Consider the following 26,334-nt stretch of genomic DNA (forward strand, 5'->3'; position numbering starts at 1 on the left):
GTGTAATGCAATTAGTTAAGGACTTGTAATCATTTTAAAATTAATGAACAATATAAGCAAATAGAATTTCTATAACAACAAAATGAATTAATTTTTTTTTTTTTCTGAACCTCAATAGACAATTAGAGTCAATAATTCAGCTTATGACATGGGTAACGGACATTTAGAATTATCAAGTTGTGGATAAGAAATATTTACTTGCAACATTAGCCTATTACAATTCAAGTAAATCACATTCATGGGAAAATGTCACATTTTCTTGGAAAACCCAAAGTTTATATAGAAATTAGTTACATAGTGGGTTTTTTTCGTTGCATCTCCTACCTATTAATAATGTTTTAAAAAAAAGTTAAACCTCAGAGGATGCGCACGAGAAAATTGAATATGAAACTTTTGTTAGGGCACATAGAATCATGATTAATCTTCTCTTTGACTCTTATGTTGCATGGCAATCTTACAATTAGCTCCGTTTTCCACTTCTTTGTCTAGTAACTTACTACCAGTAATATCGAATTTTCTTTGAGATTCGTAATGATATCTATTTATTTGTTATAATTATGGATATTTTTACAGTCATCATAGACCTGGATAGGTTCACTCATTGTTAATGCCATCGATAAAAAGTTTGTACAGCGGACTCTTCTGAATTCCAAAATATCAGCGAATTCATGTGGGTTAAGTCTGGTCTAAATGGCTCTCTTCCCCTCCCCCCCTGTATTTGGATGTTCTCTGAATTTACTTTGCCCTTGTGACAAGTATAATTTACTTGCAGGCTGATTAATGGAACCTGGTTACAGTATCCTGCAGTATGAGAGTTTCACATCGCAACTTCAAAAAAATCGTTCGTCGCAGCGGACGACTACAGTCAAGTAAACCAAACCGCCTACAATGTGAAAGGAATTTCATGGACTTCTTCGACCGACACCGTATCTCGTCGTTAATCTCGTTTTCAATGCGGAATGCTCCGGCTACTGTCGGAATCGACTACAAAAAGGGGGACCATACTTCCGACAATTACGACCCGAAGGATATTCAACTCTACTTTGCTGCGAAGGACTCGTGCTGGGGATGTTTTTTTATTCATCGCGAACGTAATCGTGTAGCTTAGGATGCAGAGAATAAGTATGAGCGCAAAAATAGAACGTGGGGACCCGCCCAGGCAAATTTTCCCCTTGTTTTGTAACCATGAAAAAGGCCGTTTCAATTGGCTATAGGTGTTTGTCTGGAACTGTGTAATGGACGAAAAGTTGTTCGAAAGCTAGTTAAAAGTGAAGTATTGTAATAACCTCGGTCATGTATCCTATATATATGAAGTGTCATGTATCCTATATATATAAAGTATCATGTATCCTATATTATTAATTGATCATAAATAACAGAGTCGAAATATATCTTTGCGTGTACGCAATAGGAATCTCTTATATGAAATGATCATAAATAACAGAATCTAAATATATTTTTGCGTGTACGCAATAGGAATCTATTTAAAGTGCACATATATTAATCATAATTATATGAATCCATATACATATGTATAAACAAATCAGGTAGCCTATAATCAATCTGTTACCTTTTTATCTTACCAATATCTGCAGGTATTTATGAGTTAGTATATTGATTAATGAATCAGATACATAACAGTTAGCATAAAATCAAACGAATCAATCAGCATAAACATTAATAATTTTATCAATTCATATATGAAATTTTTTTATCAGTTAAAATATGATTTTTATCATGTTAATCTTCATTCTATGCAATTATCAGAGTACATTAGTATTTTCTGTAGCATAAGTATCTTAAAGAGATGAAGTGAAAAACTGTATCATTATATATCATGTGATTCACTATTTATTTTACCAATATCATTGTTTTATATTTTATACTTGAATCAATTCATGTACACCATGATTTTTTATTTACTTATATATATATAATATTATATTTCACATCAGTGTCTGTATCACACTCCTATAAGTCAAATGCAAGTCAAGTTTGAGTAATATTCAGTGTTGGTTTTGGTAGCTGACCGCAGCTGATGTAAGTGTTTACATAATAAAAATATGGAATGTTAGTCCATATATATAAAAGTCTAAAACTAAAGAGGTCAACCAGATTGCTTGCAGGAATGTGATCAGACTAAGAGACTCTAAAGATGACGTATACAATAAGTATGTAGGCTAAGATAAACATGCCGTCACCTGTAGTCATTCAATTGTTTATAAACATTAGTCCAAGCTCCTGCTTGAGACAACTACCCCCCCCGATCTATTATTCAAACGGCCTACGTGATCTGTAGCGTGTCTCATTCGATTGTGTGTTCGTATGAAACTATGTCATCTGATAGTATGTTCATATGTTCGAACTACTGTCTGTTCCTTCATAACTTGTAACAGAGATGGTAGACGAGCAGAACAGAGTTAGCTATCGTCATTAGAAGACCTGTACCTCTTTACCTAAGCTTTATCATGTAGAGGAATAGGATTAGCCATCATCATTGGCAGAAGCGATCAAGCTATCGTCATAGAAGACTTGTACGATCATACCTGATCTTCATCATGTAAAACTTCAGAAGAATATACTATTTTTATACCTTGTGTTTTTTTTCTACAAGAACCTCACCGAACCATGAGTTTAACACATCGTCGTAAAGATAATACCGACTTCGTAAGTGATCTACAAACCCCAGACACTCCATTGAAGATGGAAGTGCAATACCAACCGACTTAGCGTATAGATTATCGCTAGTCTAACATTACCTCATAGGGCGCCTTATCATACAAGGCACAAGCCCTAATACATACATATGAGGGCAACGAAGCAACTGACCACCACCTGACCAACTATCCAAGACCCCTTGAACACTAAGCTAAGAGATGGGAGGTCTTCACCAAAGACTCACCACAACCAAAAAACACAACAACTAAAAACTAACCTAAACCTAACTAAGGGATAGGAGAGAGCTACCTTCAGCCCCCAAGACTGTGTCTGCAGAAACGTATTGGCCCAAGAGAACAACAGTCCTCGTATATCGTTCTCACATCTCTCAAGTAGTGTGAGGCGAATACTGAATTGCTCCTCCAAAAGGTGGCGTCAAGGATGTCCTTGATCGACATGTTCCTTTGGAAGGCAAGCGAGGTTGCGACAGCTCTGACCTCGTGAGCTTTCACTCGCAAGAGGCTCAAATCGGTCTTCTGGTAAGACGAATGAGCCTCTTTAATCACGTCCCTCAGAAAGAACGCCAAAGCATTCTTGGATAATGGTATATCGGGCCGTTTAACCGAAACACCACAGATTGATATCTGAGGGACCTCGTACCTCTTAGTCTTGTGGACATAAAACTTTAGAGCCCTGACAGGGCACAGGGCTCTCTCAGGTTCTTGGCCCACAAGCTTGTCATACCCTTAATTTCAAAGCTCCTTGGCCAATGTTAGACGGGTTTTCATTCTTTGCTAAGAAAGTGGGACTCAAAGAGCAGACCGCATTGTCCACCTTTGAAGCCCACTCGCTTTACAAATGGCTTGAATTTCGCTAACTCTCTTCGCCGTCGCCAGAGCAGTTAGGAAAAGAGCCTTCTTCGTCAAGTTCCTAAGAGACGCTTCATGAGAGGTTCGAAAGGACTCGACATCAACAGTCTAAGGACTAAATCTAAGTTCCAAGAAGGAGGCCTCGCCTGAGGTATCTTGGAGCGTCTCAATGATCTCAGGAGATCGTGAAGATCTCTGTTGTCAGACAGGTCTAGGCCTCTGTGTCGGAAGACTGCTGACAGCATACTCTTATATCCCTTGATGGTCGGGACAGCCAGCTTCTGCACATTTCTTAAAAATAGCAGGAAATCGGCTATCTGGCTCACAGAGGTAGTGGAGAGGAAATTCCCTCCTTTCTTTCACACCATGCCCCTGAATGGAAGCCCACTCGACTGGTAAACAGCTCTCGAGGAAGTCCTCCTTGCGTTGGCGATCGCCTTCGCAGCTGCTTTAGAAAAAACCTCTCGCTCTGGCCAACTTTTCGATAGTCTGAACGCAGTCAGACCCAGAGCGGAGAGGTTTCGGTGATATCTTGCGAAGTGGGGCTGTCTGAGTAGATCTTTCCTCCAGGGCAACGTCCTCGGAAAGTCTATGATGAAGGACATTACCTCCGTGAACCATTCCTTTTTTCGCGGGCCACATCGGGGCGATCAGGGTCAACCTCGTCCCCTCCGATGCGCGAACCTTCCTTACTACTTCCCCCATGATCTTGAATGGCGGGAAGGCATACAAGTCCAGGTTCGTTCCAGTCCAGAGCAGAGCGTCTATAGCGACTGCTCCCGGATCCAACACAGGGGAGCAATAAAGAGGCAACGTCTTCGTTCTCGACGTCGCAAATAGGTCGACTAACGGACGCCCCCACACAGTCTCCAGAGCTCTCGACAGACGTCCTGGTGCAACGTCCATTCCGTCGCAGGATCTGATCCTGTCGGCTGAGAAGGTCTGCTCTGACGTTCTGGACTCCTGCGATAAATCTCGTCAGGATCCTGATCCGTCTCGCATCTGCCCACAGCAGAATCTCCCTCGCTAAATAAAATAGAGGACGGAGTGTGTACCTCCCTGATTCTTTAGGTACGCAAGGGCTGTGGTGTTGTCCGAGTTGACTTGGACCACTTTTCTCTGCAACCTTTTGCTGGAAGAACTGTAGCGCCAGAAAAACCGCCGCTAGTTCCTTCAACATTGATGTGCCAGGACACCTGTTCCCCCCTCCAGGTGCCTGACACTTCCTCCCCTCCTAGTGTTGCTCCCATCCCGACACCGAGGCGTCGGGAAAACAACACTAGGTCGGGGCTCAGAAGCTTTAGGGACAACCCTCTCGAAACTTCCGAGGATCTAACCACCATCTTAGATGGTTCTTCACCGATTTGGTGATCAAAAAGGTCGCATCCAGATCCTCTCTGACTCTCCATTCGTCTGCTAAGAAAAACTGGAGAGGTCTGAGGTGTAGTCTTCCCAGGGAAACAAACTTTTCCAGCGAAAGGAAATGGTCCCCAGCAGACTCATCCACTCCCTCGCTGAGCAAGCTTCCTTCCCCAGGAAGGCCGAAACTCTCTCTAAGCCTTGCAGCTGTCGTTCCTGGGACGGAAACGCTCGAAAAGCCACTGAATCCATCTGAATCCCCAGATACACGATGGACTGTGTTGGGGTCAGATGCGACTTTCGAGGTTGACCAGAAGTCCCAGGGACCTCGCCAAGGCTAACGTGAAGTGAAGGTCCTTCAGACACCTTTCTTCTGACGATGCTCTGATAAGCCAATCGTCGAGTATACAGGGACACTCTTATTCCCTGCAGAATGTAACCATCTCGCTACGTTCTTCATGAGCATGGTCCCAAAATACCATCGGAGCCGTTGCTTAAACCGAAACAAAGGGCTCGGAATTGCCAAACTTTGTCCCCTTAGCATAAACCTCAGAAAACTTTCTTGAAAGAGGTGGATAGGCACGTGAAAGTATGCGTCCTGTAGGTCCAAGGACACCATCCAGTTCGCCCGCCGGTCTTAAGGCTCCTAGAACCGACTGAGGTGTTTCCATCTTGAATTTTTTCTTTTCTATGAAAGATTCAGGCTGCTTACGTCCAAGACTGGACGCCCGCCCCACCCCCCCGACGACTGCTTTGGTGGTACCAGGAAAAGTCTGTTGTAATATCCCTGGTGACCCCAGGTCTAAGACCTGCTCCACTGCTCTTTTCTTGATCATTTGATCTAAAAGATCTAAAAGAACCTGATGTTTCTCCCTTGATACGACGGGGAAAAGATCTCTGGAGTTGTAGATAGAGGAGGAGGGTCCACAAGGGGATCTTGTACCCCCTGTTCCACTATCTTGAGGGACCACGCACGCATCTGTATCATCTCTCTCTCTCACGCCCCCAGCGCAAAGAACTTTAGCCTGGCTCCGACCGGCATCTGAAGGACTATCTTCTCACTTAGAGGATTTAGGTTTGAAGGAACCTCTTCCTCTTGCAAGCCCTCTCCCTCGAGGAAGCAGCTCTCGAGGAGGAGCGCCACGAAAGGGTTTAACCTTCCTAGGAGTCGTCCAAAAGACGACGTGGTAGGGACTGCGGGACGTCTTGAAGACTGGGCCAAGAGGTCCTGGGTAGCCTTCTCTTGTAGGCTCACTGCCAGGTCCTTTACCATAGCCTGGGGGAAGAGATGGCTCGAAAGAGGTGCAAAGAGAAGCTCCGCTTTCTGCGATGAAGAAACAGACCTAGCTGTAAAATTGCAGAAAGCGCTCTCTTCTTGAGAAAAGCAGTGCCGAAATGAGACACTAACTCTTCCGAACCATCCCTGACGGCCTTTCCATGCAAGATAACACATTGGACAGCTCCCCCAGACTCAAAGAGTCAGGACTCCTAGATTGAAGATCCAGGACTCCCAGGCACCAATCTAGAAAGTAAAGACTTCAGAGTCCTTAACAGACCTTTCATGTATGGTCAATCTCCGTTGGTGTCCACGAAATCTTAGCGGTCGATAAAGAGACCTCTCTGTCATCGACCAGACTAGCAAAGTCCCCTTGGGAAGACGACGGGATCTTAACTCCTACTTCACCTTTGGTCTCATACCAAATGCCGCCTTTCCCACTGAGTCTTGAAGGCGGAAGGGCGAAAGTCGACTTGCCCTGATCCTTCCGACGTTCCATCCAATCCTGCAACTTCTTGAATGCTCTTTTAGTGGACAAGGAAGTTTTCATCTCCACAAACTCCGGAACCTTGCACGACTTCGATGACGAAAACTGAGAGGGTGGAGACTTGGGAGCTGCAGGCTGGAACTTCTCACCAAAAGAAGAGCGTAACAGTCGAACCAGCCCACCTTGTAGTCGGATACCGACGAAACTGACGGCTGTTCCTCCTCAACTGAGTCCCGCCGGACTACTAGCTCTCCTTCCTCCCGAAGAGGCAAAGGAGATTGAACCTCTGGAGAGGGCGTGCGCCCAACGGGTCCATAGCCTTCAACAAAGGCTTTCCGTTTCGAGGATGACTAATATCAGCCTCTTCAAAGCGACCGACCTTCTGTCGATCCTTCTAGAGCTCGAACCACGAAGAGCGTCTTGACCGGGCTGCGCGTCAAGAGAGGCTACTCTTACTCGCTCTCGGAGGAGCGTCCTTACGCTTTCCGCTCAAGCGTCCAGCTTTCGCTTTCAAAGCGTCCTTCTGGGCGCTCTCGAAAGCCTTCTCAACAGGCAAAGCGTCAAGCAAAACATCCCGACGAGCGTCTTCAAAACGTCTGCCCAGCGTCTTCAAAAGCGTCCTCCAAGGCGTCCTGCCGAGCGTCTTCAAAAGCGCCTCCAAGGCGTCCGCCGACGTCCTCAAAGGGCGTCCTGACGACGGGCTGATCAGGACGTCGAGAGGGAAGAAAAGCGTCCTGTCCACGAGACTTCCTACCCGCATAACGAGAACAAGGAAGCTCCGAAGGAGAAGCAAGCGGAGACAGAGACGAACGAGGAGACGGAGAAGGGGACTGCCTCGTCCTCTTGACAGGCAGTCTAGCGTCCTTCCTACGTTTAGGCTCAACTGCTGCTGGGCGAGTCTTCTGAGCCATTAAGGCCGACAATTGGTCTTGAAGAGACACCAGAAATACTCTTCGTTGGCGAAGAAACGAGAGGAGGTGAAGGGCTGCGCCTGCGAGAAGACGAGGGGGCGAGGGGACGCCTCCTTCCTTCTCACAGTACAGCAACCTGCCTCTCCGAGGCGTGAGAGAAGCGCTTCTCAGCGTCGTCCTCGGACGACGTCCTACCTCTCTTCTGTGGAGGAAACGCGTCATACGACGCAGGCGAAGACCGCAACGATAGCGGAGAGAGGGGACGTAAAGCGTCCTCCCTAGGAAAAGTTCCTTTTTCAAACGGACGCGAGCCACTCTCCGAGCGCTCCACCCCCTTGCGCGGGGAGGGCGCCTCGGAAGGACGAAAAACAGTCCTTAAGATGCGAGCCTGAGCACGCTCCTTGGCAGCCTGGGAACTAGCAACAGGTCCTGCCGAAGGGACGCCAGATCGGTGGGGAGCCCCCGTAACCCTCTTGCGGCTTTCGACATGCCCACTCCCTGAGTCCTGGGAGTCCGACAGAGGTCTAGACCTAGAGGCATTATGGTTATGGGGCCGATCTGACGCCCCCTCCACAACATTCGGGGCACGATCACACACTTTACTTGAGCCGTTTTCTAGGGCCAACACTTTGGACTCTAGAGTATGTAACGACTCTAGAATCAGAGAAAGGGCATTACCTTCTCCAGACACAGAACTAGGGCCCTCAGGCAACAACACAGGATTAGGTGAAGCAAATTCTACTGGTGTTAAAAGTAGGAGAAATGTTACTTCCCTTACCTTTCGTAGAACCGCTCTTGGAGGAAGACCTCCTGATCCTATCGCGCTCCAACTTACGCCGTAGGACTCATAACACCTTCCATCCATCATCAGTCAAACTTTTGCATTCAATGCAACGAATCATCCAACAAACAAACATGCCCCCTACACCCCATACATACTGTGTGGGGGTCTACCGATGATTTCGGTAGCCTCACCTTGCAATCACTCCTCACACACACTCTGAAGCTCACTGAACTTGATCCCGACATCACGTTCACAGAAAAGCCAATCCAAAATCAAAAAACAGTCCACTATCGCGTATGCCAATCCAACAATCCAGAGTCAAAACCAAAAGTCAATCCAGATACTTAGAACGAGTCAAATCCAAAAATCCTGGGCGGAGGTCTGTAAACAGGTGTTTACCCGACCAGGCGACAGAAAAAAATATGAATAGAAAATGGGAATGGTTCCTGATATCCACCTCCCAGCGGCGGGAATGGGTACTGCCACCTGGCCGCCCACTGCGTGTGCTGCGAGTTTTGAAATTCTGTCGGACTTCGGAGAATACAGCTATATATATATCTGTCAGGTAAGTTTCATGAACAAATTATGGCTTAGAAAACGGGAATGGTTCCAGACCCCGCCACCCAGCGGCGGGAATGGTGGATCACCTGACCTACCTGTCGCGTGTGCCACGAGTTTTGAAATTCTGTCGGGACGACCGAGTCTATAGCTAAGTATATATCTGCTGGGTAAGTTTTCATGTACAAAAACCCTGTTTACGACACCAATCACAGTAGATCACCCATTTGCCTTGGTAAACCTCAGAGGTCGACCTTCTGAGACTGCTGGACAATGCCCTGCTGTTCTCTGAGAAAAGCCTCTTGCTCGGAGGAGATACCTGATAGCCTCCAACTGTGAAGAGACAGGGATTCTACTGATTAGTGGTACCTTTCCGCATGCGGCTGACACAGGAGATGCTGCCAAGGGGAAATTTCCCTCAGAACCTCCGACAACAACGACAGCCGATCTGGAAACCATTCTGCCTGAGGCCACAGAGGGGCTACCAAAGTCATCCTGAGACCCTGTGAACTCATCTGCCTGTTCAGAACTTCATGGATCAAACAAAACGGAGGGAAGGCATACAAGTTGTCCCAGGGATGTTGGAACGTGTCCTCCGCTTACACTCAAGGATCTGGAACCACTGAACAGAATATCTCCAGTTTCCTGTTGAACAGTCGCAAAAAGGTCCAGCATTGGTCTCCCCTAACCTGGAAGAGCTTGTCTGCTACTACTTGATGAAGGGACCACTCTGTGCCTAGGATCTAATCCCAACGACTGAGTTTGTCTGCGACCACATTCCGTTTGCCTGGGATATACCTGGCCGAGAGCTCTACCGAATTGCTGACCGCCCCTGGTGAACCTCGACGGTCAAGACGTGAAGTTTTTGTGAAACCAGGGCTCCCCGCTTGTTCACATAGACGACCACCGTGGTGTTGTCTGACATGGGAACGACAGAATGACCCTCTACTTTCTCCTGAAAGTCCTTCAGACCCAGGAAGGCTACCTTCAACTCCAAGACGTTGATATGCTGCTGCTTGTCCTCCAAACTCCAAATGCCTGAGGCAATGAGGCCGCCTAAATGAGGCCCCCAACCTGCGAGGGAGGCGTCTGAAAACAGAAGGAAGTCCGGTGGGAGAGAACGCAGAGGGACACCCTTCAAAAGATTTCGGTCATCCAACCAACAACGAAGGTCTTCTCTCACTTCCAGAGACAGAGGAACCTTTAACAGGGGTGAGTCCCCTGCCGGAGACCAGAATTCCCTCAGTCCCCATTGTAGAGACCAACGATGAAGACGTCCATGAGCAACCAGCTTCTCCAGGGAAGACAAAACTCCCAGAGGAACCTGCCACTGATGAGCTGAATGATGTGGTTCAGAGAGGAAGTCGCGTGCCACCACTCGCAACTTCTCCAACCTCTGATACGATGGGAAAACTCTTGCAACCGCTGTATCGATGACCATGCCCATGTAGAGCATCTTTTGACTGGGTACGAGTTTGATTTTTTTTGGTTGATCACGATGCCCAGTTCCAGACAAAACCAAAGCAGACAATCTCTGCCCTGCAGCAGCTTTTCCCTGGAACCTGCCAAGACCACCCAATCATCGAGGTACCTCAGCAAACGGATCCACCGAGCACGGGCCAAACTTGATAAGAGAGAAAAGACCTTTGTGAACACTTGAGGAACTGTGGTCAGCCCGAAGCACAGGACTTCGGATGAATAAGGATCTGGAAGTATGCGTCCCTCAAGTCTATTGACAGCATGAAGCCACCCTCCCTCACAGCTGCCAACACTGAACACGGGGGGTCTATCTTGAACCATGTCTTCCTGATGAAGTGATTCACTCGGGGACCAAGATGTGACTGTAAAACCCAGGATTCAGATGCACCACTTCCTCTAATGCATCCTTGTCCAGCATTTTCTGCACTTCCTCCTGAAGAGCCAAGAACTTCAGAAAATCTGGAGGATACACTCCTGAGCTGCAGCTTGTTCGAGAGAGGAGAAGAGAAGTGAATGGCAGTAGGTACCCTACCCGAAGGACATCTACCACCCACTTCTCCGCCCCATAACTGCCACTTGGCCCAATGGCCCACCAGGCACAACCCCACCCATGGCACAGGAGAGGGAGAGGCGCCTAACCTCTGCCCCTGGGGGCCCTTCTCGGTTAAAGAAACGTGAGTAAAAGGGACGTTGGTCCTTTGACCTAGGCTGGGACAAACGGGGAGGCCCTGCCGAAACCGAACTCTCTCGTCGAGAGTGAACTTCTATCACCAGAAATACACATCTCTCACCCCTCAATGGAATGCCTGAGAATCGAACTTGCGGCCACCGAGGTGGCATGCTAACACCATACCGACCACGCCACTGAGGCGCAGTCTGGTACTACCTATGCACAAGGGTAAAGACCTGGTGCCCTAAGATAGGCCAGGTAAGGTGTGGTTGGTTAGGTAGGAACCTTATTAACACAATCATTTGCAGTGCCATATGTTAGGTTAGATGGTAGTTCTAGGGGTAGGCGAGGACCCTGCATCCTATGTTAGGTTAGATAAGGTGGGGGTCCAGGGGGTCCTAAATTAGGTACAGACGCAACCCCCAAGGTTTGGTTAGATAGAGGAGCTATGAAAGGACCCAGCATCCTAGGTTAGATTAGGTAGGAGTATCCAAGAGGCAAATGTCCCTTGGTCAGGTAAGGTGCAGTTCCCTTCATTAGTTAAGGTTAAACCAATTCCTGTACCGCATTCATTTTGTTTCTCACTGCCCAGAAACATGACATTTTTATAATAATATAAAGTTTCACTTATACTTACCCGGTGGTTACATATAGCTGTCGTCTCCTGACGTCACGGCAGAATTTGAAATTCGCGGTAGCGCTAATGGTTTGACAGGTGATCCCTCTACTCCCGCCCTCTACCGGGTACCGGGAACCATTCCAACCATAAATCAGAAGTTTCATGCCTACCTGTCCATATGAGGGGAGGAGGGCGGGCTTCGTTATGTAACCACCGGGTAAGTATAAGTGAAACTTTATATTATAAAAATGTCATTTTCACTTATATAACTTACCCGGTGGTTACATCTAGCTGATTGACACATTTAGGTGGTGGGACAATGGCAGCTAAAATAACAACTGTTGGAATTATCCGAAGATATAGGTTCCTTACCTTTAAAGACCGCTGACTCAGTAGTTACTGCCTCTGTAGTCTGCTGGCCTTTATTGTACCGACAGGATATATGGATCCGTGCGTCGGACACAATAATAAGTACTTGCCGTTGAGGATGTGACCGTAACGGACAAGACTATAATGCCCCTGCTCAGGGCGCAGTACAAATCACCACAAAATACAATGAAAAACGAGGGATCACAACAACCGTTTAAGAAATACACCAGACATTAAAAGACTGAAAGATACTCAAAAAACTCCCTGTATCTTCAGACAACCTTAAAAATACAAAAAACATAATCAAGGAGAAAAGTTAGTGAGGATGGATACATCCTTCTCTCCCTCACACCCAATACCGTGTCAGTCACAATGAATGGCCCCAATGTACTGCAATTTTCATATGTGGTTTGCAAATCTGTCAGATAATGAGATGCGAAGACAGAATTGCTTCTCCAATATGTAGATTTAATAATGTCTTTTTCAAGACGATTCCGTGCTAAAGGCCATAGACGTAGACACTGCTCTAATTTCATGAGCTTTGACTTTAAACACTGATATCTGAGTCCTGACATTGTCCGTGTGCCTCAGAAAATCAAATTCCTTAAAAAGAAGGAGAGCGCATTTTTAGAAAGAGGACGAGAAGGATCTTTCACTGAACACCACAGGTTATCACTCTTACCTCTTATACCTTTGGTCCTTTGCACATAATGTCTAAGTGCTCTCACTGGACAGAGAAGACATTCAGGCTCATTAGGCCCCACTAACTCCGAAATGTTCTTTATAGAGAAAGAACGAGGCCAAGGACATGAGGGATTTTCATTCTTAGCCAAAAACCCCAGCATTGATGAGCAAATGGCATTGCCCTTAGCGAATCCAACTCTCTTATCAATAGCATGCAGCTCACGATTCTTCTAGCTGATGCTAAAGCACAAAGAAAAAGGGTCTTCCTGGTCAGATCTCTAAAGAACTAGAGGAGATCGGTTCGAATCTATCTGACATCAGCCATTTAAGAACTACATCCAGGTTCCAAGCTACTGTTCTTGACTCCTTTGTCTTGGTCGTATCAAAGGAACGAATCAGGTCTGAGAGGTCTTGATTATTAGAAATGTCTAATCCTCGATGTCTGAACACAGAAGACAACATAGCTCTATAACCCCTAATCGTCTGGGTAGAAAGCTTCTTCTTCTCACGAAGAAAAAGAAGGAAGTTAGCTAACTGAGCTATAGAGGTCTTAGAAGATGAAATTCCTTCTTCCTTTGGCACCAAGCTCTGAATTGGACCACTTAGCTTGGTACACTCGATCAGAGGATTCTCTTCTGGGTCTAGCAATAGCCCTTGAAGCTCTCTTTGAAAATCCTCTCTTTCTGAGGAGATGCTCGACAGTCTGAAGGCGACTAGTCGAAGAGCGGACAAGTTGTGATGGAACCTCAGAAAGTGGGGCTGTCTGAGTAGATCCTTCCTTAACGGTAACTCTCTCGGAAAGTCCGTCAACAGCAGTAAGAAGATCCGGAAACCATTCCCTGGCCGGCCAAAAGGGGGCTATCAGAGTCATCCTGACGTTCTGATGACCTCTGAACTTTGCCAGAACTAATCTTAGCATTTTGAAAGGTGGAAAGGCATACAGATCCAGATTTGACCAGTCAGAAGCATGGCATCCACTGTAAACGCCTCCTCGTCTGGAACTGGGAGCAATACAGTGGTAGACGAGCTGTCTTGTTTGTGGCGAAGAGATCCAACTGAGGACATCCCCAATCCCCCAAAGCTTCTTGCATATTTGAGGATGTAACGTCCACTCTGTGGAGAGGACTTGTCCTCTCCTGCTGAGAATGTCCGCCTTTACATTCTTCGAGCCTTGAATAAATCTTGTGCTCAAGACAACCTTGTTCTCTTTCGCCCAAATGAGTAGGTCTCTCGCCGCCTCGCACAGAGAGAATGAGTGTGTCCCCCCCTGTTTTTTTGATGTAAGAGAGAGCCGTGGTGTTGTCTGCTTGAACCAGCACTACTTTCCCTCTTACCTCTGTCTTGAAGTGCATTAGAGCCAAATGAATCGCCTTCAACTCTTTTAGATTTATGTGCCAGCTTCTCTGATGAATCTGCCAAAGTCCCGACACTTCCTTTCCCCCAGAGTAGCTCCCCCACCCTTTGTCTGATGCGTCTGACAAAAGCGTAAGGTTGGGGCTCAACTGGCTTAGAGACAAGCCTTCCTCTAGCCTTCCTTCTGATTTCCACCAAAGTAGGTCCTGTTTGATTCCTTCCGAGATGGGGAACACGAAGGAGTCTGGGAACTTCTTCCTTTGCCACTTCTGCTTCAAGTAAAATTGAAGTGGTCTCATGTTGAGCCTGCCCAGAACTTACAAATTGCTCTATTGAAGCCAAGGTTCCTAAAAGGCTCATCCACTGATTCGCCGAGCAAGTTTGTCTGACGAGAAATTCGTCTATTTTGTTCAGGCAAGAGTCGATCCTTTGGCGAGACGGAAAAGCCTGAAAAAGAACTGATTCAGTCTCACTCCTAAATAAACTATCTCCTGAGAAGGAGTGAGACATGACTTTTCCTTGTTTACTAACAAACCTAGGCTTTCCGTCATCCTTAAAGTCTTTTGTAGGTCCTCCACACACTTCTGTCTGGACCTTGCCCTGAGAAGCCAATCGTCTAGATACATGGATATTCGTATCCCGTCTAGATGAAGCCACTTTGCTACTGACGACAGAACTCAGGTGAACACTTGTGGAGCTGTCGACAGGCCGAAGCAGAGGCCCTGAACTGATAAATGCGGCCCTGGAACACGAATCTCAGGAATCTTCTCGATTCCGAATGAATCGGAATATGAAAATAAGCGTCCCGAAGGTCTATGGAAACCATCCAATCTCCAGGATGAAGCGCTGCTAATACCGATTGGGTCGTTTCCATAGAAAACTTCGTCTTCAGGACAAAGACGTTCAGGGCACTGACGTCCAACAACCGGTCTCCAACCCCCCGTGGCCTTCTTTACCAGGAAAAGGCGATTGTAAAATCCTGGTTCCTGCGGAGAGTCCACTAACTCTATGGCCCTCTTTGCCAGTAAGGCGAGAACTTCTTGATGGAGGGCAGCAAATTTTTCGGAGTTCTCCGAGTAGGCTGACAAATTCACAGGAAATTCTGTGAGAGGGGGGTGCTTGATGAACGGAATGGTGTATCCTTCCTTCAGGACCTGGACCGTCCAAGGATCCGCTCCGAGATGAAACCAGGTCTGCCAGAAAAGGTGTAATCTGGCTCCTACTGCTGTGTGGAGGACTACGGGCCTACTTCTTGATGGAAGAGGGAGTGGTTTTAGAAGAGGCTCTACCTCTCCCACGAAACCTGGAGAAAGATCGAACGGGAGCTCTCCCTCGAAATGGTTTAGGAGCTTCCGTGGAGGGAGCACTCCGAGAAGCAGAAAGAACCGGAGCTATCTTCCTGGGCTTCTTCACTGACTGTGATAAAAGATCCTGGGTCGCTTTCTGTGTTAAAGATTGAGCGATCTCGCTCACGATCTCTTGCGGAAAAAGGTGTTTCTTGTCCAAAGGAGAGAAGAGCAAGGCAGACTTCTGGTTCGATGAAACCCCTTTCGACAAGAAGGAGCACCAAAGCTGTCTCTTCTTCAACACTCCAGAGGCGAAAATGGCAGCGAGCTCCGAAGCTCCATCACAGATGCCTTTATCGATACAATCCAGTACCGAGGCAAAATCCTTCAACTGCTCCTCCGAAAGTCCAAATGACTTGACTTTCCTAGCCAGCGAAGCAATGGCCCAATCCAGGAAGCTAACAACTTCGAAAACACGGAAAACTCTTGCAAAGATGCTCCAGTTCATTTGTTGAAAAGAAAATCTTAGCAGTATTAAGGCCTGCTCTGCGGGAAGAGTCCACGAGACTAGAAAAGTCTCCCTGAGCGGAGGCAGTCACACCCAGGGAAAAAACTTCTCCAGTGTTCCCTCTTCTCCAAAAGCCAAGCGTTAACTTTCTCGATAGCTTTCTTAGCCGAAATCGAGAGGACGAGACGCGTGAACGAGGACGAGGAGTCAGGCTTACTGTCCTTTTTCCACTGCGAACTAGGAGAAACTGGAATGGAAGGCGCAAAAGAATCTCCAAAGTTGTCAACGAAGGATCGTAAAAGGAGTTTATACCCCGACAAATGCTTGTCTTTTTCTGTAAGTCCTTCTCCTCTTCTCCAAATCCGAAGCTTCCTTCGACGAAACTGCGAACATTCCATCGGAAGAGGAATCCTGTTCGGCGAAGTCACACCCTGATGCGTCCGAGGAGGGTGTGAGAAAGCAGGAGAAGACGTCTGAGCCTGTACTGAGACGTATCCGGGCGGCTGAAATGGCGGCTGCGTTGGCGGCTGAGCTGGCGGCTGAGCTGGCGGCTGAGGTGGCGCTCGAGCGATTGCCTGACGTGGCGCCATAGACGGAGTCAGGAAAGGAGTCCGACCAGGCGCCTGAAGTGGCGTCTGAAGAGGAGTCACATGGAGAGTCTGAGCCTGAAGAGGCGACTGCAAAGGAGCCTGCGAAGAGGACTGCACAGTAGTCTGCGGAAGACCGTAAGGCCGGTCGGGAGCGCATTCGGGGACGAAAGAGACTTGCCAAAAAGCTCCAAGATACTGCCTAACTTGGCATTCATCTGTTCAAACACCGAAGGTTGAGGATCCACCGACGTAGAAGGCGCGGGAGGTGTAGAAGGATGATCCACAAACACGTCTGGAGCCGCAGGAGTTATCGCTTGAGGAGGCTCTGGAGGAGGCTCTGGAGAAGGCTCCGAAGGAGTGTGCGTGTTCGGCTTCTCCACTTCTATGAGAGAAGGGCGATAAATCGAAACCGCCGGAGAAAAAGCTTCAGGCTCCTCCCAAAAACTACAAGAAGGTTCGGCAGCCGCCACCTTCTTGGGAACCGCAGCAGGCGAAACATCGCGCGACCTTTTCAGCGGTCTAGAAGTCTTATTACGCCAACCTCTATAAGAGGAAAGCCATCTGAACTAGAGTCACTTGAACGAAAAACACTTCCGCTTCGCAACACCTTTCCAATGGTGAGCGACAGCATCCTGGGATACGGCTACAGGATTGCTTGAGGGGGCGGCTGCTCGGGAGCAGGTCCCGCTCGCCTCCCTTCGGTTTTCGGCATGCCTCCTCCCAGGATCTGGGGAGTTTGACAGGGGCCTAGACCTAGGAGAACGAACGGGCCGAACAACCACCTCCTCCACTACACTTGCACTAAGTAATTTATCACACTTAACTACCACTTCTTGCACTGTCTCACCCATTTTCTGCATAGTGGTGAGGAAAGAGACAAATTTCGAGTCCATATCGGCTCGTAATACTGACACGGGATCGGGAGATACAGATTCGAGGGCAGGAGCAACCACTACAGGGTTAATAGGAACAGGATTAACAGAATTCAGAGGAATATCCTGGCTACTCACTAACTTAGAAGAAGATCTCTGTGAAGCCTTTCTGATTCTATCTTTTTCTAACTTTCTCATATACTTTCCCAGTGCCTTCCACTCCTGAGAGTTAGAGACTTACATTCTTCCACAGCGTATTCTCAAAAGAACATTCACGTCCCCTACAACTAACACAAGTAGAATGAGGATCAAGTGAAGCTTTAAGAAGTCTAGTCTTACACCCACTACTACACACCCTATACTGAACAGAGCCGGTGTCAGACATCGTGAAGAATTCAAAATAATTCCTAAAAAGGACAACAATATCAAAACCAAAATAACTATAGCGCTAGCAAAAAGATCAGTAAACTCAAGGTACATCACCAAAAGGAGAAAACCAAGATGATCAAATCCAAATTCCAACCAGCAGAGGAACAGTGTTACCAGTTCCGACGGCAGGAAACTTCTGATTTATGGTTGGAATGGTTTCCCGCTACCCGGTAGAGGGCGGGAGTAGAGGGATCACCTGTCAAACCATTAGCGCTACCGCGAATTTCAAATTCTGCCGTGACGTCAGGAGACGACAGCTAGTATATGTAACCACCGGGTAAGTTATATAAGTGAAACTCACTTTCCCACCATAGTAACTCCCAATTGTAAGACATAAGGGTTGAATTAAATTGAATACAAAATTTAGGCCACATCACAGGCCATGGGACCTATGAGGTCATTCAGCGCTCAAAATAAAGTTGAAACAATTGAAAAAGAGAGGATGGAAATTAAGATGGAAGATTATATGAATAGAGGTACAGTACTAAAAGAAAGAAAGGGGTTGCAGCTTGGGACTACAGGGTTACTGTAAAGAACCTAAGTAATGCCTACAGTGCACCACATTAGGTGCACTGATGACACAACCCCCTACACTAAAAATGTTAATAGTATATGGTTTTGCAACACCTACATCCTTTATACCCCACCATCATTATATTAATGCACCGATGCACACATTCACTGCATTTCCTTTCACATAATTTTTCACTTTTAAGGCCTGTCCACACGAGCGGGCCTGATCGTCGTGCTTCGGGGTTGACGGGCAAATTCTGGCGGGCTTTCACGTGAATGTTCCACCACAGGTGAGGCGATGGAGAGGTGGGCGTGCCCGACGATGCCAGTAGTGTGTTCAGTCACGGCCACCTCAGTGCGGTACAATAACCATGGTGGCTACCGCAAAGAGGAAGATATTGTGTAGCATCATAATTGCTTTGTGTCTAATGAAAAAGAAAAAAAAGAAGAGAATATGGTGCAAAGAATGGCTCACTAAAAGACATGTATATGGCAGCCACACAACCATACTACGGGAACTACAAGATGGCCATGAAAAAGATTTCAGAGACTATTTGAGAATGAGTGTAAGCACGTTTTATACTTTACTAGGAAAGCTGGAGTCATACATTATGAAAAAAGACACACACATGAGACAGAGTATAACAACAGGAGGTCGTTTGGAGGCAACGCTAAGATTTTTGGCAACAGGATGTACGTATTCAGCACTGCAGTATTCTACACGTATATCCAAACAAAGCTTGTCACGCATAATCCCAGAAACATGTCGGGCCATATATGAGGTACTAAAGGATGACTACTTGCAGGTGAGTTTACTATTTATTGAACTGATCAGTACAGTGTGTAATTATATACCCAAAGACAAGGAAATACTGGTTTACCTAGTTAGCTAATTTACCTCCCACCTGAAGGGTCAGCTCTTCCTTGACGTCACAGGTAGACCGATCTGTATGTCCCCCCCCCCCCTCTCTCTTATTCATTCGTGCATTGCCGTTGTCTTTCAATGACTACCTAGTCCAAAATCCGTATATTAAGTCAATACATGTACTATACTGTAGTTTACCAAAGAAAAGTAAATCGTGTACGATACAAAATAAATAAGTAACACCGTCAACATAAGTAAATCGTGTACTACACAAAATAAATTAGTAACACCGTCAACATAACTTAATGACATTATTATGAAGCCTATATATAATCAATATATATGGTATGTAGATATTTACGGACATTTGTTCCATCATGGTAACATGATAATTATTTATGAGCAAATTATTCAACAATCATTGTAGATGAAGAAAGCCTTCCAAGTCGGCCGAGAAAAATAATTTCATTCATTAGTTTTTGAGCATATATCTGGTTTTCACCATTCATTTCATTTAAATTATTAGAGACGACAGTTCCAAAAGCGGAGAAAGTATTTTCACCTTGGGACAACGACTTTAGCTCATTATACGCCTCTTGCAGGAGTTGGGTCTCGTCGATACTCTGTGTTTTTTTTTTTTTTTTTTTTTTTTTTTTTGCGGGTCTTCGATGTGACGGTCCAGGCCCAAGCGTGTCTGATTCCGCAGGTTCACCAGTTGGGATATCAGAAGTCCCAGGTGTAGGCTGAGCATCATCAATAACACAAATTACCGGATCGATAAAGATCTAGAATGAAAGACATTGGGTTACGTATGGTTACATGCCAATAAATTACGGATTCACATAGATTGATAGGAATTCATAACATTCATAGATACACATAATATTGTGAGGACTAAATAAAGGAGAAAATGAATAATGACTATAGGCAGTACATTATAAGACAGACAGAGAGAGAGAGAGATGGGGAGGGGGGTAGGGGTGGGCATGGACGAACTCCTACCTCTGTGGGGTGGGGGATGGAAGAGGCCTGTGCACTGACACATCAATGACGTCACTGTTAATCGTTCCTATCCTACCCAATCATTTCGGACTTGAGCTCCATTTGTCCAGGACAAAAAAAAAAACACAGAGTATCGACGAGACCCAACTCCTGCAAGAGGCGTATAATGAGCTAAAGTCGTTGTCCCAAGGTGAAAATACTTTCTCCACTATAAGGTAGAATATTAGGGCAGGGTAGGCACAACACTGTCAACTTTTATACTGATTACCGTAAAATGTGGCCACATGGCCTCTCAAACTCACAGGAAAAATGATATAATAACAGGGTATTTTTCTTTTTACATTTTGACAGACACCTACCACACCAGACGAGTGGATGCGTGTGGCACGTGGGTTCGAAACACGGTGGAACTTCCCCAACTGTATTAGAGCCATTGATGGAAAGCATATCCTAATAACGCCTCCACAGGGCAGTGGCTCATATTACTATAATTATAAAGGTACCCACAGCATCGTACTCATGGCCATAACTGATGCCAATTGTGAGTTTCTTTATGTTGATATTGGCTGCAATGGGCGGGTGTCAGACGGCGGTGTGTGGGACAATACACATATCAGTAGTTGTATTGCTACAGAAACAACAGGTCTCCCTAGTGACAGAAAGCCCAAAGGAAGTGAGAGGAGGCTACCGTATGTGTTTGTGGCAGACAACGCCTTCCCCTTGCAACGGCACATTATGAAACCGTTCTCACACCGAACCCAAAGTAATAGGGAACGCATTTTTTCCTATCGGTTATCTAGGGCTCGACGTACAGTTGAGAATGCTTTTGGGATATTGGCCAACCGATTTAGAGTTTTCCTGTCAACTATATACTTGTCGCCAAGCAAAGTTTGAAATGATGGTATTAGCATGCATGCTGCTTTGCATAATTTTCTCAGACGTGACCATGTCACACAATATACGCCTGAAGGGTCTTTGGATTCTGAAGACATTGCAAGGTGTACAATTATCCCTGGTGGTTGGCGTGAAACTCCCCACTTGTTACGATTGCAAAGAACAGGAGGCAATACAAATACAGCCGGCCAAACTGTACGCCATGAATTTATGGAGTATTTCAATGATGAAGGTGCTGTGCCATGGCAATACAAAGCTATACAAATCCAATAATTAGATACCATTCCATATTCCTGGAATGTATTACTTATCAATGTCTCAGTACATTTGGTGCATACTGTAGGTTTCATGTATCACTTTTCCTTATTATCAGTGTGTCAGTACAGCTTCAAAAAAACAAATTTAAGGATGATAGTTACTGTGTTATAAACTGTATATGCAGAGGTTTCGATTATTAACGGTTTAATTTTTTTATTTCATTTACGTTGTCATTTATATAATATTTTGTATCATATAACATGTATTGTGTTTTGTAATAAACACAAAATAACAAATATGTATTACACAATAAAATATTTTGAGTTATTTTCCTAGTAACTAAACTCTACAACTTTCTGGCATTGGAAGCCATACTGTTTGCCAGGAAGGAAGGAAGGAAGAATGGGAATGAATGTGTTTAAATAGCTTTAACTAGCGGGTGTGGAGGTATCAATTATCCAGTGCAACTGACCTGAGACCGGAGGTGGGGTGGGATTTCTCCAACCCCACCTCCCTTAGCTGAGCTGCAGGTCGACCTATTTACAAAGTGAGAGCAGTGTCAGTTTCAAATGGACGGTTTATCATTTAACGGAGTAGAGGTATAGGTCTTACCTTGGGTATAAATTATTTATTTATTTTTGTTTACAATGTAATCTAGTGCCAGGGGAAGCTTAGGATGTAGTGTAGGGGGTGCTATGAGTGTAGGGGGACAGGTTGGTATGACGGTAAAGTTTTGATTATGTTTTAGTGTACAGTAGGTGTTCTCCCTCTAGCAGCTGGGGAGAGAGAGAGAGAGGGAGTGGAAACGAGCGAGAGAATGAGACGGGGAGGAAAACATGTGAACGTACCTCACTATCAGATGTATCTCCAGACGTTTTGTGTCCATCCTCGGTACTGTGGCTTCTGTCCATATTTGACACTGATGGTCTTATTGTATCACTATCAGTGAGGAATGCCAGGTCATCGTAACACCATAATTTTGGGGAATAAAGATTGTCAGTCCCAGCTCCTGACCTTTGTGAATCCTTCATTTTCTTAAATTCACGCCTAAACTGGTTTCGTAGCGTGTCTATTTTCTTTTTTATGTCCTCTGTCGTAACTGCAGCACCTTGTTCCCGTATCTCAGCAGCAATGGCCTTCAGTGATGTAATGCGCTTGTCTCTGTTTTTGTAACTTCAGTTTCACATTCCATAAACATGGATTTTGTCGATAAAGTTCAATCAACGTACGTGTAACAGGCTTTGACCAGTAAATGGAAAGGGGCTCACTGAAGGTCTCCGAATTAGACATCGCAAGTTACTATGGTGTGACCCGTGTTACAGTGATATATCGTGTGGAAGACAAGCCTGCTATGGGAACACTATGATATCGGGCACCACCATGGTGATTTTGCTACAAGACCCATCGGGCAATTTGACGGTTTGCCCGTCAAGTGTGCCCGTTAGAGGGGAAGTCCGCCGATCAAGCCCGATCGTGTGGACAGGCCTTAAGAGTTTCCATAACAGTATAATAAATATAACATAAGAAATATAGCAAATTAAAATACTTTCTATAAGAAGGCTAGATGTTTGCGAGGGGCGGGGTCAAGTGGCCCATCACTCTCAAATACTGGTAACTAAATTAAGTTATGCCATAAATACAAACCCTGTAGTACTAGATTACCATATCCAGTCGTGTTCTTAGCATAGATTAATTAATAAAATAATACCCTTGCACAATTGATGCTTTGATGACTCCTACAACATACAGCTACAAACCTGGTGGGTAACATCTTTGTGACCAGATTCGTATATTATTGGTAATACAGGTAATTAAAGTCCAGTCAATCTAGAGCAAAAACAGATGCAGCTAAGCACAAGTTGGTAGAGTAGCCATTTACGGTTTTGTAATCCTTGGCCACAGTCAAATAACATTTGATATGTTATTTGAATGTGGCCAAGGATCACATTCAAATAACATATCAAACATTTGATACATTATTTGAATGTGATCCTTGGCTACATTCAAATAAAATTTAATCCTTTCCTATGCTGCTTATAGGATAATGAAAAAGTAGGATATTTATGTCTGAATAATATGAATATGCAATTATGTCCATAAGATTAAACAGGAATAATAGTTTTCTCTCTATACATGTGTGTGTGTGTGTGGAGAGAGAGAGAGAGAGAGAGAGAGAGAGAGAGAAGAGAATTACAGTCTACACCCAAAAAAAAAAAAATGTTATATTCTTAATAAATTACTCAAATACTATTGGAAACTTAAATGTCCAAGCAAATACCCTACACAGAGTAATATCACCTACATCTACTTGCAGGACAACTGAAGGATGAAAGCATCTCACAGAGTATCTTGCCAAAAGGTGTCAAGAGAAAGAAAATGTTTGGTAATTCTGAGCAATCGTTTCGCATCATTTTCGAAAGTTAAAACCTACGAAACCGCTCAAAAACTTTTTTTTTTTTTTTTTTTTTTTGCTGCAGTATCGATAAAAATGTGGGTAAACCCTTTCAATCACCCAACAATCTTGGGGAACCACAGGTGGGAACTGGGGGTTTAGGGTGGGGGAGACAAAGTTAGGGAAAATAAGTAAAATGAGTAAAATATCAGTTAAAACAATGTTAAATGTTAAAAGGCCATGGCGGAACGCTGCTTCGCAGCTTATCCACATTTGAAGAATTTATGTTCTGGCAACCGATATCTGTATTCAGTGTAGAATATAGGTCACAGACACTCATGGCAGTTTTTACCATAAAATTAAGCCATGATTTCGAGAATTTACCACAAGCTTCTCTATAAATATAGCAAAACACTCAACACACGTTAAAACTAACGACAAAGAATCCAGTGGAGTTATGAGGAGGGCCAACTTCCTCCATGCTATTTGATGGACTTCACAATGCAGACTGACCACTAGAAAACAAAGATGGCTACATTCTTACATGGATTTTTGCATGTTACGCATTCAGTTTACAAATAGCAGCACACCGATCACATCATTTATGGATTTGACTGAAACTTTTAAATTGGACTTGGCTTAATTTATTGCTTATAATTGTCTCCCCAACCTGAAATAAAATGCAAACAATTCTTCAGTATATTCCAATCACCGTAGGCGTCTTGTTTTTCACTTAAACGAGTGCAGAACTGTTGCTCAGGTTTACCAAATGTTTGCTGGGGTAAAGGCGGAGTATTGAGAGTTGGTGGTGTTTAGGGTGTCTGGAAATGTAGGCTAAGGTAAGCCAAGTCTTGTCTGGGAAATTAGGGAGGTTACGTCGTCTGGCTAACTTAACTATGGAAAACTTGATGCCTTTGAAGTTATACAGATCTACCCAATTGGGTACTGCCTCAAGTTTTTTTTCTGAATGGTGTTGTAGGCTAATGTACTTTACTATAAGTTAAGGCTAATGTTGAGTTCAGTAGGTGGTCCTGTGATCAGTGTTAAGTACTACCTATTATTTTACTAAGTGAATGCCATTTGTTTTATGCTATAAGCTACTAGCCTAATAGCTATAGATACGGACAAACATTGTTACGAATTAACAATTGTCTGTCTGCCAATCTTTGCCATGCGAGCATAGTAATACCAGTGGTACACAACCTCATCTGATACCTTTGTTTTTTCCCAGATCTATTTCCAACGTTTCAGCGCTTATGACGTCATCCTGCTTCGCCTATGATATGGTAACAATGTGGTATTAGTATCAATACCTAATAATCAAGTTGTAGAACGAGACTATTAAGCGACAACACAGTCATAATAAAATAAATTGTATGTTTTTACGAACAACACCCTCTACACTAAGTCTTTCCTAGCCTAGCCTAGGTAAAACGTTGTGCACAATACCAATGTAATTTACAACACCTGCATACTGGCTTCATTTATAAAACGAGGCCCAATGGTCAAAATATAAAAGAAATATAAGCAGTCAAAACAAGGTTAGCCTAAGATTTATGCCCACTACCTAGGGTTTTAGTTTTTAAGGTTAAGGACTAGCCTAGGTTGAGTGTGCACTACCGTCTACCTCTGATTTTAATTTTTAAAAATATATCATATTACCTTCTAACATTACTTTCAAAGCTTAATGTTTCATGCCAAAGCATCCAGTACTTATACTAATCATATGGCAGTAATAATGGCACCAAATTCAACTACTTCAAGCACAAAGGGTCACAACTCGGGTTGATTGTCGTCGATGCCTACGTCACGGTCACACCAGCGACTTACTATACTCCGTTTTTTTCCATCTGTCCATCCGCCTGTGGTGTTTGCGTATGGTAACACTGCGTCCTGGGCTTTAGATAGTTACATTCAGCTTACATTTAACATTAATAATAACCCTATTTCGAATATTAACGGTGTAATTCGTATACAGTAAATTATTAAATAATTTTTCAGTTGCAAATGTACGCCCAGATATCCTTTTGTTTACCTCAAACTTACACATAGCGTAACTATTTAAAGCCCCGGACGCAGTGTTACCATACGCAAACACCACAGGCGGATGGACAGTTGGAAAAAAACAGAGTGTAGTTTTGCTACTACGAGTCTTGAAGATCCTTGAAAATTACTTTACACTACAGCATAAGATAAAAAAAAAATTTAAATAATCAGATGGTTTACAAAGTTAAATGATCCGAAAAAAATATTCACAGCAGCTTACTCCCAATCAATTTTACTTTATTCTGTAGATGAAATAATAACTTCGTTTCAGCATATAATACTAAATCGCTAAAGTTCCATGAAAATTATATCTACCTCAATCATTTTGTTTAATATTTTCCCATATTTTTCCTTAAACGACTTTACGGATTTATTTGCAATAACTTTGTATGGACATTCTCAAACAATCACAGCTTTTCCTAATCCTTGCTTCAGGTAATTTTCCGCTAAACTGCATGTTTTTTTTCGCTAATGTCAGCCCCCCCCCCCCCCCCTCTCTCTCTCTCTCTCTCTCTCTCTCTCTCTCTCTCTCTCTCTCTCTCTCTCTCTCTCTCTCTCTCTCATACAAGTTAGAAGTTTCCGTCTTTTTTCCCACTGATTTTC

At 44.6% G+C, this 26,334-nt stretch overlaps 1 protein-coding gene and 1 long non-coding RNA gene across 3 annotated transcripts in view; one reads left to right on the forward strand and one right to left on the reverse strand.

The window, feature by feature from the left end:
• The window catches only part of LOC135219185 (uncharacterized), a 154,631-nt gene extending 129,141 nt beyond the window's left edge, over positions 1–25,490 (reverse strand). For both annotated transcript variants that reach the window (XR_010315396.1, XR_010315392.1), the window contains exon 1: positions 25,348–25,490. This is a non-coding gene — a long non-coding RNA (uncharacterized LOC135219185). The remainder of the gene's footprint in view (positions 1–25,347) is intronic.
• Positions 18,590–21,035, forward strand: LOC135209729 (uncharacterized). The gene is made up of 2 exons (XM_064242502.1): positions 18,590–19,080; positions 20,493–21,035. The coding sequence occupies exons 1-2, from the start codon at positions 18,646–18,648 to the stop codon at positions 21,033–21,035; spliced, it is 978 nt and encodes a 325-aa protein (XP_064098572.1). The 5' UTR covers positions 18,590–18,645.
• Positions 25,491–26,334: the final 844 nt, after the last annotated feature.

This window comes from Macrobrachium nipponense, chromosome 11 (assembly GCF_015104395.2).
Source record: "Macrobrachium nipponense isolate FS-2020 chromosome 11, ASM1510439v2, whole genome shotgun sequence".
NCBI lineage: Eukaryota > Metazoa > Arthropoda > Malacostraca > Decapoda > Palaemonidae > Macrobrachium > Macrobrachium nipponense.

Excerpts from the sequence above, each read along its gene's own strand:
- LOC135209729 (XM_064242502.1), top strand. The coding sequence starts at position 18,646 with ATGGTGGCTACCGCAAAGAGGAAGATATTGTGTAGCATCATAATTGCT. Across the intron at positions 19,081-20,492 it reads TAAAGGATGACTACTTGCAG|ACACCTACCACACCAGACGA; the intron begins GTGAGTTTACTA and ends ACATTTTGACAG.